Here is an 18,069-nt window from a genome sequence, read left to right on the forward strand (position 1 = left end):
TCTTCTAGTATAGAGCTGGGGGGGGGGGGGGGCATTAGACCTGCCTGCTCTCCCCTCCTAGTTGGGGCCCTGCATCTATCCTCCAAATTGGTAATGCAAGGATTTGAAATTTAATGTATACATATTTGTGCTGTAGGTTTGTGTAATTGTTTTGGCAACCAGAGCTTTTTTCAAAGGAATAGCCAACTGAAAATTGAAAAACCTTAGGAAATTGTATTTTTAAACGATTACCACTGCGCAATTGCATTTTCCAAACTCAGATTTTCACTGAAGGCAAAATCTGGGGATATTGAAGCCCCCAAGCCCCCCTCCCTAGAAAATGAAAAATGAAAAATCTTTGTAGAAAATTAAAATATTGGAAAAAATAGTCTTATACTATGTTTTTGAGCATTAGTGACCCACAATTTCTATGGAAGAAATCCTTCTGCCCCTCCAAAAGCTGATTCTTCATGCACACTAGTGGTCTTTATGATACGATGCAGAGACTACCACATGGCAGGTAGATGATAAAACTGTAGATATTCAAGGCAGAGTTTTAGATTCATTTGTTTTTTCCCCTGAATGATCTCGTGAAATGTTTTACACTTTGAACAGGCATTCCAAATCCTTTACGATTTTTTCAAAAAAATTTGCATTCACAATCTTATAAGAACAAGGTAAATTTATGCCGTATAGACCACTGTCTTTGAATGCCAGCAGATAGCCATGAAAGTACTGTAATTTCCGATATGTAACCTGAGGGGAGATAATCGGCAGGGGAGTAAGAACTCTGAAATTCTCTTTGAAAATTCTGTACATGACCCCTCATTAAGCGAAACAACTAAATATCTTCAACTACCCGAGTGTATATCAATACAGTACAATATACAAAATAGTAAAACCACTTTTTCAAAAGGTAGCGTGAGCGTGATATACTTAAAAGAAAGGGGGAAAAAAAGTTGGAGGTTTTTCCTCTCTACTTTTTTTATCTTAGGACTAGGAAAGAACGCGTCCCGGAGGACGCGTGAACCAAATTTTTATGTGTCCTTTTTCGAAATTTTGGGTATTTGACGAGTTTTAGCATGTCAATGCCATCTCTGCCTAATATATTTTCTTCACTCATCAACACCTCTTACTTTATGGCCTTAAGAGCTCCCCTGTTCCATGGAGAATAAGTGTAATACCCTCCAATACGTTCAAGGCCTTCTTCTCTTCTCAACCTTATTACTTAAAAACTTACCCTTTTTTGACCTTTTCGTCTCGCCAACCTGCAAGTAATTGAGAGGGGAAGGTTTATGGTATGTATTATGGTTTTGTGAATCCCTTCCCAGTGTGTCAGTTGTGAACTTGTCGTTCACAACTGACCCTCAGTTTTTTAAGCAATCTCCTACAGCCATGTAAAAGACTGATTGCAGTGGGGGGTTCCCTTGAAATGAGATGACCACTGACAATCATTGGCCGTTTAATCTGAAAGGCTTCAAATTCCAAAAAAAACCCATGATGTAAAAATTGGGGGGAAAAAACCCTTTGTACAGTTGAAGCTACAAATCTAAAACATTTAGACACCGTTTAAAACGCAAAATTCTCGAATGCTTATTCTGTGTTAGGGAATGAGTATGAATTATTATATTGTTACAAAAAATATCAGTAGCATAATTTGTTGACCTCTCCACTTAACAGAGCCATGAAGAAAAGAAGAAAGATCATTTTCTATATTGGTCAAGAACATTCCGACAAAAGTGTGCCCCCGTCATGAATCGCCACTCTTTGAGAACTACAAGTGATGCTGGAATCTTCTATTTCTCTGATGTTCGACAAGTCTATAAAAATGATGCAATCAAGAGATCAGTCAGAGTTGTTGGACTTGACGCTCAATAAGAGAACTCTGATCTCATCGCATATCTCTGCTTATAAATACATATAAAAATTATTGTTCTGTAAATAAATTTGTAATGTCCTGCAAAGTGTTTCCCATCCTTTGCTTATTTCAAGGACTTGTGAAAATTATTCGGAACAATATTGAACAGTAGTGATTAAGAGATGTGTGCAGTGCGGTTGCAGAGGACTCTATGGCAGACATCATCAGAGAGCTTAAAGAACTCCTGAAGAGTGCCACCAACGATTGTGGGAACTGGAAAGACTAGTCACGAGTGTGCTGGAAAAGCCCTGAAAAGGGCCACCTGTGAAGTGCATGCTCTGTCGTGGCTGCTGGTACGAGAAATATGTCATGCTGAGTGTACTAAGTTTCACCGCTGCATGGTGGAGACCATGGAATAAACGTGAAAGGCGAAATTGATGGACTCCCATGTAGAATGGTAATCGTCAGGACGGACCTCGCTCAAAAATTCCAGCAACGACTTTCCTACGTATCACCATCGTTGACGCTGCAGACAGTCACAGGAGAGAAAATGACTGTGCGCAGAAAATTTGAAGTCTCAGTGAAGTTTGTCACTGTCGTCTACAGACACAATACAGAATTCTGGATTTTGCATGTAGCACCAATAAAGGCATAGTTCCATGACAGCACAAGAGAAAGAAGAGTTGGTGTTTTTGCCCAAGTTCTTGAAATGTTGCCAGACATCAACTACATTGACTATTAGAGAGATATAGATGGCTTTTATCTCAGCCAGAGATATCAAGGAAACAGTTATTTTCCGGATATTATGCTGAGGTGAGCTCGGAAAGAAAAGTCATCACGTCTCCGCCGGGACACGAACCCAGGCCCTCTTGCATACCGGGCAAGCATGCTACCAATGCATACCAAAGCATGCTTGCATGGTATGCAAGAGGGCCTGGGTTTGTGTCCCGGCGGAGACGTGATGACTTTTCTTTCCGAGCTCACCTCAGCATAATATCCGGAAAATAACTGTTTCCTTGATACATTGACTATTATTCAGTTTTCATACATTGAAGGTATTCCTCCCTCCTCCCAGTGACTTGGTGTCAACTTAGATCAATATTATATGATCAGACATGGACAACCGCACACCATCTTATAGTTAAAGTTCTGATTGAGTGACTTTGTCGCACCAATGTACTATGTGTAGACAGACTTCCCTTTCCTTCAGTGCGTCTCTCTATTGAATGAATGCCATAACACGGTCACTGGACTTTGGACTTTATCCCCTTGCCAAGATCTCTTCAACCCAGATTCATGGCAGAGTTGGGAACAGTTCTGTGTTCACTGAGTCAAAAAGAAAAAAAATTCAAACATATAAAAATATGACAATATACAGTGGATCCTGCTTATGTTTTTCAAAATACTGTCATAAAGACATGTTGTGAGCGGGAAAACATTTTCAATGAGAAATCTTGATGAGAATTAGAGTTGGGACCACAAAAATAAGTCGTACACTAAGCAAGAAAAACGTTCTAAAGGGGAACATTGCAGATGTATTTCCTCAGGCAATTGGGTATTATCGCGATTAACAAATTTTGTGATAACAGACGAGGTAGGCTTGAGAATTGCTGGAGAAAAGTTCTGGGTTTCGTTGAAAAGAATAAATTCACTATTATATTAGAAGCAACTATAGGGCCTATGCCATGTAATCTGTTATCTTACACTCCGCACATTATATACATAGAAATAAAAAATTGTTTAAAATTTTTTATAGTATAAAATGTCCACCAGAGCAAGTTGTCTCTCTTAACTGCACTTAAAAATGATTCCTCAACATGCTCGAAGATACCAGGTATGATTTTGATGTCTGCCACAGTGACGACAATCCACACTATGAGATCCAGTGTCCACAGGCATTGCATAAACAAGTGATTTAAGTCGACCCCATAGGAAAAAGTCACATAGATTGAGATCTGGCAAACGTGGAGGCCAAGCAATGAGTCCCGTTCATCCAATCCACCTCCTTGGGTATGTAACATTGAGGTGATTACGCACCTCGAGGGAAAAATGTGCAGGGCACCATCATGTGTGAACCACATGCCTCGCTCACTGCGGCGGGCACACTTTGTAGCAATTCTGGGAGGACATGTTGCAGAAAAACTAAGTATGTTGCTCTGTTCAGGCAGCAAGTACAGCCCCAAGAGAGAATTACCAAAGATTCCTGCCCACACCTTGAAACTGAACCTCTGTTGAGATTTCCACGGTACACTGGCATATCCATCGCCCACATGTGTGCATTATGTGTGTTGACAGCGCCTTCTCACGTAAAGCTGGCCTCATCAGTAAATAAAACAGTGGCAGGAAATTGAGGATTAGAATGTGTGGTGATGTCAAGCATCCAGCACATGAACTGTTCACAACAGGGATAGTCATCTTCGATTAAGAGTTGTATCTTCTGGATGTGGAAGGGGTACATCTTATCACTAGGCAGAAAAATTCCAAACCACTGTGTGCTGAACATAGAGTTCAACTGCAACCACTTGTCGACTGGGGATTGGCAAACCATTGCAGCACGGTTTCTTCCATTTCATGATTGAGTACATTACGCTGTGTCTCTGCGGCACAGCATGCTGAGTGGTAGGTCTCCGTCTCGTATAGTAGTCCCTCTATCGTGGCAAAGGTAGTATGGTGTGGACAAGACCTCATCGGATATTGCTGTTGTTACATCTGCTATGCTAAGTGCCCATTGCCATCTGCTCAACTATAAATCAGATGCATATCAGCGTATTCCTTGTTTGTGTAGTCAGCCATCGTGATACTCATTGAAATAGACTACTAACTGCTACACTTGCTTACTACCACAATAGAGCTAATTTATGTTGTCTGCAGCGCATGCTCTTTGTGACGCTGCTGACGTCAGATATGGTGAGCGAACCCACAAATTCATTCAGCGATCAACTGACATCCACCTTTCGTCTCTTCAGGACTCAAAGCCTGCATGCATTTTTCGCGATTTTCACCCTCTCAACGTGGTTTGTGACACCATGTTCTATTGCAATATTTCTTATTGATGCCTATTAACAACCCTCTGAGTTTGTTGGTCCATTAACAGAACACCCTGTATATATAGTTAGGGACCACCTGTGTCATCTTGTTTCTCACCTTTATTTCGTTGAGTATTTCATAACATTATGAATATGCATGTGTCTTGTGGACTTGAATTGCATGGAGAAGCATCTTGTTACTGTCTGTGTGTTCCCTGAAGTATATTGGTTAGTGCATATATATATTTTCTAGATTGTACAAGAGGACCTTGGTTTTATCATTTCCTAGCAGAAACTAGTAAATTTTTCTTTCTCAGTTTGTCTCACCATTAATCTCCAGGAAGTTTCTTTCCTTGATCTGCTTTTTGTTTGGAATTTTTTTTAACCCATAGGAATTTACTGCCATTTAGTGTTCTGTGTAGTAGTAGATAATTATATAATTTTATACTCCTTATTTTACTATTTGCACATAATATAAATCAGTAGTCCCGTAACGACGAAATCAGAGTATTCCATGTGATATTGAGGGCCCGCTATATTAAAGCTAATGTGAAAATTTGATTAGTTTAATTTTTTAATTTATTTTGTATATGTTATTTTTGTGCATATATTTTTGTAAGATTTTGCAATTCAATTTTTAAATGTCAGGTGCTCCATTATGTGTTCAGAGACTACATACAAAATTGGTATGGTCATATCTCAACAAATGAAGATTTTCTTGTTGGTGTTAAAGAAGTGGTGCAGAAAGTTATAGTAGCTTTTTCAAGCAGGTATTATACTCATTTAAAACATTTAATGTTTCTTGATTTGCATAATTGACAGCTGTAAAAATTTAACATAAGAACTTATTTATGTATTTCTTCCAAGTTTTAAGAATGATAATGGTCTCCAATAGAGATAATGCTACAGTAAAATGATATTAGAACCTTCAGAGGAACATTACTAAAGACAATAGAAGTGTTAATAGAGAAAAACATTTATCCTGTCTGAGAGCCCAAGGAGCTCTTGGTTGCAGACAATATTATTGTGGTATTGTCGTCTGTTTTTTGTCAGTGTACCTTATTGTTGCCTGTTTTTCATCAGTATGGGTGTGTGAGACCGACGAGGTAGATGTGTCTTGAGGAGATGCGAGTCTGTTGATTTTTACTTTGTGTTTATTAGAGTTTTTTCATTATTTTCAATTGAGTTCCAATCACTGTGCTTATATATCCTTAATAAATTGTTGATCTGTCGAGAGCCGGAGAAGAGAAATACTTTCCGTGGAAATAGGGGAAATTTTTCATGAACTGAGATAAAATAACTACTTTATTTCTATCATGGCTACGTTTTCTTGTCGCAAAAGCATCTTGGATTTTCCACTTTCGAGACTAGAATCAAAATTATTGAGTGCATCTTCAATTAATTCCAGTGAATTGACTGTCTACGCTAAAAACTGAGTGATATCAAAGATTTGGCTTTAATATCATTTCTGTAGGTACATCAAGTTTTTACACCACTGGAGTAACACATTTGTGCTTTTCTCCTCATTTTACAACGACATCGAGTTTTTGTGAATCCGCGTATGTGCTGCATAAAATCTTAATAAATATACCACATATGTCTGTTTCATCGAAGTTATGGAATGAGTTCAATGATTTCTTGTTAGCAGATCCCTCATTCTACAAGAGTGGACCTATCAATACTTTGCTCAGTGTAAATGTCTCTCTTACCTTGTTAAAGGGTGAACAAAAGAATTCTGTTACAGATTCATCATTTGCAGTGCGTTCTGAACTTGGTTGGATCATTGCGGGAGCAGTATCCTCAGATAAGTGGAAAGGAAAATCCCATACTCTTTCAGTTAATTTTATCAAGGCTAATGATAATTAATGTTTGAAAAAATTCTGAGAGTATGAGTCGGTGCAGGGTGTTGTAGCCCAAGGTCAATAAGATACTCACCTAAAGTAGCAAAGGATGTTTAAGAGGTGTCGCAAGTTCGATACCCAGTTCGTCCTTGTCAGAAAAACTTCCCTGACACAGGGGTACAACAGAAATGGCAACATGACAGCAGAAAAAATTGCTACTGCAGGGAGTCCCCAATTGAGGGGTTAGCACGCCAACCTCTCGATGAGTATAAAAAAACAAGCCTGCCATTCGGAATCGGCAATAAATTGTAGGTCCTGCCTTTGTGAGCAGAAAATGACTGTGGTGTGACAACAATGATTAAAATTATAGGAGTCTGTGCTTAATATGAATCATGACTAAAGAAGAGCGAGTATGTGAAACACATTTTTGTAATATGCATATGAGAGATCAATCTGAAAGATATGTTGTGAAGCTTCCGTTAATATATTATAACAAATATGGCCATATATTGAGTTCACCATGCCACTTCAGCAGCTGATGAAAAATAGAGGAATGAACTTGAGAAAGTGGTGCTCGAATAATAGTGCTGTTGTGCGTTTGGTGTCAGAGGATTCAAGTGATTCCCAGCATTATCTCAGTCGAGAGTTAGTTCATTCCATGAAGGTTTAGGAATTAAACTGCCATCCAGCATCTGATTTATTTCTGTATTGTGTATCTCTGTGTGTGAGTGAGAAGAGTGTTAATAAAAGATACATTTTATCAGAGATATCAAAATTATTTGATTCATTAGGTTTAGTATCACCTGTTGCAATAGTCGCAAAGCTTATTATTCAAGATCTCTGGAAATGAAACATATGTAGGATGAGCAATTGAGTGAAGTTTTGACAAAATGCTGGAATTCGTTTTGTGCTTACCTGTCGAAGCTACCAAAGCTGCATATTTCAAACCATGTTGTGGTAGGTATCATCACCTACAATCATTGAAATGCATGGGTTTTGTGATGCCTCAGAGTTGACATATTTTGCTGTGATTTATCTCAGATTGTAGGGTCATGATTCCAAAATGAAAGTTACCTTGCTGACATAAAAGACTCGAGTCACTCCTTTCAAGGTGATATCATTGTCGAGGCTAGAACTGTGTGCTGCTCTACATCTGTGCAATTTATTGAAAGTGACCTTAAGTTATCTTCAACTACCAGAGTACAAGCCATTCACATGTACTGATTCCGAAATTGTTCTCGCTCACATTGAACCAAGACGATGGAAGACTTTTGTTGCTAATCGAGTGGCAAAGATACAAGAGATCATTCCTCATAGCCATTGGCGTCACATTGCTGAAAAGCAACATCCAGCAGACTGCTACAAGAGGTATGGCAACATCTGAATTAACAGAGGGAATTATGATGGAACAGGCCTAATTGGTTGAGTGATTCTGCTTTTGTTTTTCACGAGTTTTTTAAAGATTCACGCTTTGAGCGAGAGGTCCCTGAGGAGAGGCAAATTGCAGTTTCATCTGTTGCTCAGGTTGGAGAATCACCTGATAGTGAGGATCTCATCGTGGATGAAGTTACTTCACGATATCTTTTGGTATTGTGCAACCAGAGGGTTCATGGACATAGGTATATTAGAGCCTATGGAGGAACATTATCAGAAAAAAAGTTGTAATAGAGAAAACCGTCTATTTCATCTGTGAGAGCATGTGTTTTATTACAGACAACATCTATGTGACATTGTTGTCTACTTTTTATCAGTGTACATTATTATTACCTGTTTTTTTGTCAGTGCGAGTGTGTGAGCATGATGAAGTAGACATGTCTTAAGGAGCTGCGAGTCAGTTGATTTTTATTTCGTGTTTATTAAAGTTTTTTTAATTATTTTCATTTAAGTTTGACTCGCTGTGCTATATATCCTTCACATAATACATAAATTATATTCAAATTAAATTAAAATTTTCATTGAATACATTTGTTTGGCTGGTTTCAATACATTTTGGTACCTTATTTTCAATATTTGTGGTTTTCGCTGTTCCATATATTTATTTGTAGGTCCAAAGAAGTTGATTGGGTTCATTATCTAACAACAAAACTGGTAGATGAGTTTGCGTCTCATTTTAGACTCTTCAGGCAAGCCCAAGCAAAGTTGAGAGGCTTACATCGAAAAGGTTGGTTTCTATACTATAGTATTTCTTGGAATAAGCACCAGAGATGTATATTTACAGGAAGCTAAGTTGGATACAGCCCAGGTGTTATATCGAACCACTGGAAGAATATATATATATATATATATATGTATTTATCAGATTAACCCAGGCTCATAGTGGTCCAATATACATTTAGAATAAAAACGATGACTCATGAAAAGAAGGAATCAGTTAAATTTCAATAGCTTTTAATATTTAATCAAATGATCATATGAAAAGAACGAGTTATATTTACACAAAATAAAAGTCAATTAGAAAATTCCATTTCCACGATATCAAATTCTGCATAATACATAAACAAAATACTGTATGTTCAATTATAATAATTTTAACTTGATGTTGGAATAACTCTCTTTTAATCACACTTTATGCCTAATTTCGCCATCTGACCCCTGTTAATTCCTCCTAATTTAGGTTTTAACTAAATGTCTATAATTTTTCTAGAATTGTGGTAAGAATTTCTTTCCTACCTTTTCCTCCATCCCTTTCATCACGGATGATCGCCGCTCCTGATGCTACAGTTGAAAATGTGTTTACAAAAAATTCTCCTCTTTCTACATTTTTTTTTCCAACTTGATTCCTAGTTTTCACTAATCAATCTGCTCTAATTTTTCAAAGATTCCAAAAAGTAGAGTTTTGAGGGGTACCAACCCCCTATTTCTAATTGGTAGTCCGGCTTCAAAGAAAGATCCTTCCATTGGCTGATGAGGATTACGTTGGTACAAATAGTATTAAAATTGACATCATTGGTCAAGGTTCACCCCCTACGATCTTTCGAAGCATATGGGAGGAAGATGTTTTCTGTGGGGTGGGGGGGGGGGAGTTGTACAAGAAAAAAGAGAAGGAAAAGAAGAGAGGAAGCAAGAAAGTCAGAAAGCACATATTCCCAAGAAGGGATGCGTACAATAGATGAAATAAAGTCAATCGCCTGCAGGTGGCAATTACAAAGGTCAAGAGGCTTCAGTATATAGGGAAGAGAGAGAGAAAAGAAGAATACGGAGCGGCTATTACGCAAACTTTGAAGGGGCCCTTTAAGTAAGTGGCCATAAAATTAAGGAGTGTTGATGGAGGCGAAGGAGCATGTTTTTTTACAATTTAAATGGCTCAAGTCCCCTTTTCCCTTTTCTCTTATTATTATTTTATATTGGGCTGGAAATTGGACCTCTCCCGCTTCATCTGATAGCGATGGCTATCGACGCCATAGCACAGGGCAGCAAGTGCGAATAAGCAAAACCATAAATCCGACTCTCATAAATATCATGGCACTTATCTTTGAAAATATAATTTTTAGATTACAGTATTTATGTAAGATTTTATTTAAAAAAGTGATTTTAAATAAATTTACAAAACGAAACATCAAGAACATTATCTTATGTGTAATTGAAGTTGAATATCATTAACATAAAAGAACCTGGGTAATTATTTTTCAGGGGCTTAAGACTGTTGAAAGACAAAATATATATATATCCTACGGGGGGCAACCCCCCCCCAATTCTTCCAATGGATCTAACTACTCGTCACATCTTTAATTATAAAGCAAAATATTCCTCAGGCACTGCAAATGCCTGCGAAATAGTTATTCATTGCCAGTTTCCCATTCTGATTTTGATAAGCAACGCACTGTCATCATAAATAAAACAGAATACTCGATGCACCGCAATGCATATGATACACCATGATAGGCAATAAAGCACAATACTCAATCCACCACTATATGCAGTGCACCACAATACAGCACAAAACTCAATGTACCACCATCGGCAATGCAGCAGTACACAATGCACCAACATCAGCAATACTGCAAAATATATAAGTAGTGTACCATGATAAGGAATGCACCACAATACGCAATACAGCACAGCACATGATGCATCGCAATAGGCAAAGTACCATAATATGTACCACAATACACCGTAAGCACTGCATTACAATAAGTAATACATCACAATATGCAATGCACCACAGTACGCAATGTATCACATTGAACAAAACACAATAATACGCAATGCACCACAGTACGCAATGTATCGCATTGAACAAAACACAATAATATGCAATGCACCACAGTACGCAATGTATCGCATTGAACAAAACACAATAATATGCAATGCACCACAGTACGCAATGTATCGCATTGAACAAAACACAATAATATGCAATGCACCACAGTACGCAATGTATCCCATTGAACAAAACACAATAATATGCAATGCACCACAATACGCAATAAGCACTGCGTTGCAATAAGCAATACAGCACGCGATGCACTACAATATGTAATGCACCACTATTTGCAGTACGCCACAATAAGCAATACACCCCAATATACAATAAGCACTCATTACAATAAGCAATGCAACACGCGATGCATTACAATCAGTAATGCACCACAACAAGCAATACAGTATAATATGCAATCCACCACAATGCGCAAATGCGATGCATCACATCAAGCAAAGCAGAATAATACGCAATGCACCTCAATATGCAATAAGAACTGCATTACAATAAGCAATACAGCATGTTATGACTACAGTTACATAATGCATAATACATAGTATATCAACAAATCAACAACCAGCAAAATCAGCGAAACATCGCAATAAGCAATTTACCACAATATGCAATACAGACTGCATCGGACTGCATTATAATAAGCAATACAGCATGCGATGTACTGAAATCAAGCAGACTGCATCGGACTGCATTATAATAAGCAATACAGCATGCGATGTACTGAAATCAGCATTGTATTTGCAGGGCACCACAATAAGTAATACCGCACAATAGCAATACCCACTGCATTACATAAGCAATACAGCGCAATACGCAATGTATTACAATAAGCAATACAGCACAATACACAATGTACCACAATACGGAATAAGTACTGCATTATAATAAGCAATACAGCATGCAATGCACTACAGTATGCGATGCATAATAACAATACGCAATGTATCACGCAATGCACTACAATACATGATGCATAACAATACGCAATGCACTACAATATGATGCATAACAATACGCAGTGCACCACAATCAGCAATGCACCATATTGCAGTGCACTACAATAAGCAATACGGAACACGATGTACTATGTAATGTATACAATACGCAATGCACCACAATCAGCGATGCACCACAATACGCAATGCAACACAATATGTAATGTACATACAGTGCGCATACTGCATTGATGCACAACAATATGCAATGCAGCACATTCACCACAATAAACAGTAGGCACAACATTATAATATGCATTAAGGCACACAATGTACGTACAACACACAATGTAGCACAAAACGCAATATACCACAATATGCAATACAGTATGTGATGAACTACAACACATAATGGGCATAACAATACGCAATACACACCATAATAAGCAATACAGCTCAGTACGCGATAAAGCACTATACATAACAATAAGCACCATAACCACTGAAATAAAAATATAACAATACGTCATAACCACTGAAACACAATAAGCAAGCGATACACTATAATCAGCAATGCACAATTATTTGCAGTACACCACAATAAGCAATACAGCCCAATACGCAATAAGCACTGCATTGCAATGAGAAATACCGTACGCGTTACACTATAATGCTTGACAATTAGCAACGCACCACAATAAGCAATAAAACACTCGATGCACCACAATACATACAGGGGGGGGGGAACTCTGCGCCACACTGCGCCAAAACTAATATCTTGCGCCATCCTGCTCCAATAGCGTATTTTTGCATTTTTCTGTGCCAAATAGCAAATTTTGCTTCAGTATGCCCGGAATTTCGGAAAGGACGCCAAAATTTTTTGTTCCTGCTAGCCACGAAATGTTTCTTTTCGAAAGAGAAGAGCGTGTTTTATTCCACTATACTTAAACTATCGGCTTCCCATCGCGAAACCCCGATATTGTCCGTGATCGTGGAACTGAAGATGGTTTGCAATGCCTTTCAGCTTTAAAGTGCAAATTCGAGTGTTTCCGTTTAAAAAAAAAAGTCGTCACTGGAAGCAGCAGAAATTACTGTAGTCGATTGCCATTGTGTTAAATTCTGATGTTTTGTGAAAAAAAATTTCATTCCGGGAGTAAAAAGCGCATGTTCGCCGAATTACGAATGTTAGTTTAGAAACTTTGCCGAATAACGAGCGTTAAATCGCCAATGTTGCCGAATAACGAGCTGTAAATCGTCAATATCGCCAAATATCGAGTATCAGATTGCCAATCTCGCCAGATAATGAGTGCTGAATCGCGAAACATCGAGTTGATTCTTTTGAAATTCTCTCACATTTTGCAACAATTTCTTTCCAAGTATAAAAAAATTAAAAACTTATACAATTTTTTTAGCTCATTTGAAGTGCTGCTGTTCAAGGCAGCAAATAGTGCCCTCAGTAAGCAAAAATCATCTTAAATAGACTGGCGCAAAAAATTTTATGACAGCTGCTCTTTCAAACAAGGTGTCAAAAGCGTAAAACACCAAAAACAAAAATCAAGCTGACGAAAAGATGTTTGATAACAAAAGACAGTGCAGTTTTATTTTAAAAAGGGTTGAGGGTTAACGAAAATATTCTTGTTAATTTCACTGCTCCAATTTATAAATATCTGCTCCGAATCCCATATTTTTCTGCTCCAAATCCTGAATTTGCTGCTCCAAAACTGCTCCAAATCCTGAATTTTGCTGCTCCAAAGTTGCTCCGAAATGGACTTAGTCACTTCCCACCCCTGTACATATAACTATACACAATACAGTACAATACGCGATGCATCACATAAGCAAAGCACGATAAATCACATAAGAAAAGCACGATAATAAGCAATGCATTGGAATAAGCAATACAGCATGTGATGCATCACATAAGCAATACAGCACGTGATGCATCACATAAGCAATACAGCCCATGATGCATCACATAAGCAATACAGCCCGTGATGCATCACATAAGCAAAGCACTAGAATAAGCAGTACAGCATGCGATGCATCACATAAGCAAAGCACAATAATAAGCAATACAGCACGCGATGCATCAAATAAGCAATATAGCATGCGATGCATTGCAATACGCAATGCACCAAAAATAGCAATGTACCACTATTTACAGTGCTCCGCAATACAGCATAAAACGTAATGCACCACAATATGCGATGCATCCCAATAAGCGTAGCATGATAAATCACATAAGCAATGCATCACAATCAGTGAAGCACCATAATATATGCAAAAAGTACTGTATTACAGTAAGCAATATATCACACTCAATGCGCCACAATAAGCAATACAGCATAATACGCAATACTACACCATCGCCTATTCGGTGCAATACAGCAATAGGACAATAAGTTGTGCAGCCTTATATTAAGGGCACCACAAAAAACAATGCACCACTATATCAGCGCACCACATTAAGCAATACACCACTATATCAGGGCACCACATTAAGCATTACACCACTATATCACTGTATCACAGGGCACTATATTAAGCAATACAGCACAATACTTAATGCCCCACCATCGGCAATACAGGACAGTGCTTATTGCACCACCATCAGCAATACAGCACAGTGCTTATTGCACCACCATCGGCAATACAGCACAGTGCTTATTGCACCACCATTGGCAATACAGCACAGTGCTTATTGCACCCACCATTGACAATACAATAAGCAATGTGCCACCACAGGCAATACAGTACAATAAGCAATGCGCCACCGCATTCAATACAGCACAATAATTAGCACGCCACCATATTCAAAGCACCGCAAAAAGCAATACACTATATTCAGTGCACCAAATTAAGCACAATACGCATCACACCACAATAAGCAAAACAACACAATGTGTAATTTACCCCCATCGGCAATACAGCTCAATAACAAATACACCACCACTGTAGGCAATACAGCACAATAACAAATACACCACCACTGTAGGCAGTACAGCACAATAACAAATAAACCACAATACACCATAAGCACTGCATTAGAATGAGCAATATGGCAAGTGATTCACTAAAATACGTAATGCATAACAATGCGCAATTGGCCTATATTTACAGGGCACCACAATACTTCATGTACTGCATAATATGCTATGCATTGCACTAAACAGAGCATCATAATACGCAATAAGCCACAATAATCCATAAGCACGGCAATACAATAAGCAATACAGCACTCAGTGCACTACAATACATAAAGCATCACAATCAGTAATATTGCACACCACAAATAAGCAATGCAGCATAGTATGTGATGCATCGCAATAAGCAAAGCACTATAGTACGCAATACACCACAATAGGCATTACAATGAGCAATACAGCACGCGATGCACTACAATATGCAATGCACCACAATCAGTAATGCACCATTAATTTTGCAATGCTACAATAAGCAATGAATGCAGCGTAATGAGAAGCAGGTATTCATCTTCGACTCAAAATGAAACCTGTCAATTTCCCCATAAACAGATCTGTCCAATGCCCCGCTCTGGGTACCCGGACCCTGTGTGTTGGGAGCACTGGTGATGCATACATAGCTCTGGGCACATGCACAAAACTTGATCCCTACAGGTCAAGCGGTTCCCGATGTCCTCGGGAGTTGAATGAAAACTCAACCCAAAATCGTAACCGGCTTCCGTAACACAAAAATGTAACCGATTTCCGTCACTCAAAAATGTCACCCATTTCCTTAACATAAAATCGCCACTAATTTTGGTTACTTAGAAACAGGCCCTTTTCGAGTTTGTGATTTTATATTACAGAGTATATATATATATTTAAATACTACAGATCACAGTGAACATTTTGGTATATCAATTTTGTGTCTAGGAGCAGTAGAAGTCAAGATATAAGAAAAAATGTTCCATGTGAATATTAAAAAAAGTTCACAGTTTTTACAAGGACACAGAGAACACGAGGCCCTATGTTTACCTTATGAAGGGCGTGTTAAGTTGCTTTTGCTACAGTCTTTCTGGTTTTTTTTATTCAGATGTTCATGATAGCATCTTTTTTTTGTTTGAAGTGAAGAATTCTAAAATGTTTTCTCATTTCGTTTGTTTATATCAGTATTGGTGCATGTGCTTGACTTTGTGCTCATCGTCTCTCATATACATTGTGATCTTTTTAATTTTTTTTTTGCAATAATTATTTTCGTAATTAATACATAAATTGTGATATATACAAATATGAAGTTATCAATATAATTTTAAGCATGGGAATTTCCTATAAAATGCAAACAGTGCTTTCCAAATTGCTCCAAATTCTTCTGCATGAAGGAACAGGATTTCATCTATGTGTTTTTGAAACATGAAAAATTTTTTTTACTTGTTTAATGAGAAATTACAGTGCCACAACTATTGCAGTAGTAAATGTCATGTCACTGTTTTCATGAGAGAAAAATATAAATTTAAAGATAATGGAGGCAAAAAATTTATCAAGTCGTTGGTGTATGTTATGTCGTCATGGGTTATTTTATGTACCTCAGTCTGAATGTGTGATTATTTTTTAAGCTGTGATATTCGAACAAGAATTAAGGTATCCGACTACCTTTCTTGTTACTTTTCTTTAAAATGGTACTGGAGTGAACTTTAATAATATTTTTTTTATAGAAAGTGTCTCGAAATGGTGAAAACAGTTGCTTTTATGTCAAATTCTAGGCAAAATTCATGTGATACTCGAAACACGATTGCAAAAAATTTTCTTAATGAAATGCTTTGTAATTTTCACAGTACATTTAGCTAGTAATGTTGCAGGTTATGAACCAAAATTTAAAGGATTACATGATATGCTCATAAGTTACATCAAAATATGCTTATGTACGTGTGAATTTTTTGAAATTTCATTCTACATTTTGTCTATAAAACACTGTAATTCAAAAAATATATGTGATAGACCTTAGATTTTGGTTCATAACCTCAACAATTATAGCAAAATATCACATTAAAATTTTGTAAGGATGCAATGAATCAATTTTTACAAATCATGTCACGAAGTCAAGTAAAATGTCAAAAATAGCATTCTTCATAAAACACGTTTACAGTCTTTATTCGCATATTACTTGTATGTAAAAATGCAACCCTAAAGTAGACGCAACTTTGATTCTAAGCGTCATATAAACAAAAGGCCTGTTTTGGAATCACAACAAATAGGGCTTTTATAAAAAATAAAAAAAATTAAAATCTATATTTTCTTCCAAAATGACATTTTCAATGTAGTCGGATACCTTAAAGGAGGAGAGAAGGCTATTAAAATCAAGAACATAAAAGTTGCAACGAACAATAGTGTTTCAATTTATTATGCATCATTTTCCTGTGCCAAGTGATGTGTCCATACAGCAGTACTTTTTTTGTCAAAGACTTTGTCTCCAAAACAGGTCAATTATGAAACTTTGAGCACGTTTTAATGATAGTGATTGTGAGGAAAATAATGTTTTGTGTGTGTTTTGAAATCAATAACATAATTCAAAAATTCTACTGAAAATGTCTTCAGATATGCTAGAGTACCAAAATGAAAAAATGAATGAGTCTCAGGATCTTGTCTTGTATAATGTTCAACAAATTTTTAATTATTTTCCTGTTCACATGCAATATCACTTTGTATAATACTTACACAACAAATTGAATGTATAGATCATAACATAAAAACAACTCCAGATGTATCATTGACTAACTAAAAGACCACTTAGCGGCTTTTTCCACCTCATTACATCTCAAGTGCACAAAGTCGCAAACCTTTGACACATTCAAAAACTTATATAAACATGATGACACAAACAAATGCTCAAATCCTTAAACTTTAAGTTTTTTTTTGATTTCATGAACAGTTTGTGGTTTTGTAAAAGACATTTTAATAAGAATTTATTTCTCAGTCTTTAAACATGTTTTTTTGAATGTTTTTTTTTTGGTCATTGTATCATATCTCAAGAACTAATTTGCAAGTGACTATGAGATTTAAAAGGAATTTGCTTCTTTTTTTTTTGCTAGGTGTATGAAATGAATGTCAATGATGTTGATACAGATTAAAATTTAAAAATTTGAAATTCATAAATATTGAATTTTTAAAGTTTTTGAATTTTAAAAAACTTTCAATTAACATATCTCCAAATGAAATTTGAAAACGTACATTCTAATCTATGTGAGGCAGAATGCAAA

At 37.0% G+C, this 18,069-nt stretch overlaps 1 protein-coding gene across 4 annotated transcripts in view; it reads left to right on the forward strand.

Moving 5' to 3' along the window:
- The window catches only part of LOC149088357 (sorting nexin-13-like), a 360,452-nt gene that overhangs the window by 105,406 nt on the left and 236,977 nt on the right, over positions 1–18,069 (forward strand). For all 4 annotated transcript variants that reach the window (XM_089247374.1, XM_089247371.1, XM_089247378.1 and 1 more), the window contains 2 exons: positions 5,512–5,633; positions 8,750–8,865. In XM_089247374.1, the coding sequence (XP_089103500.1) occupies positions 5,512–5,633; positions 8,750–8,865 (238 nt within the window). The remainder of the gene's footprint in view (positions 1–5,511; positions 5,634–8,749; positions 8,866–18,069) is intronic.

Source organism: Pholcus phalangioides, unplaced genomic scaffold (assembly GCF_987345545.1).
Source record: "Pholcus phalangioides strain wild (caught in Gottingen) unplaced genomic scaffold, Ppha-v1.0 ptg000003l_1, whole genome shotgun sequence".
In the NCBI taxonomy this organism is placed as follows: Eukaryota; Metazoa; Arthropoda; class Arachnida; order Araneae; family Pholcidae; genus Pholcus; species Pholcus phalangioides.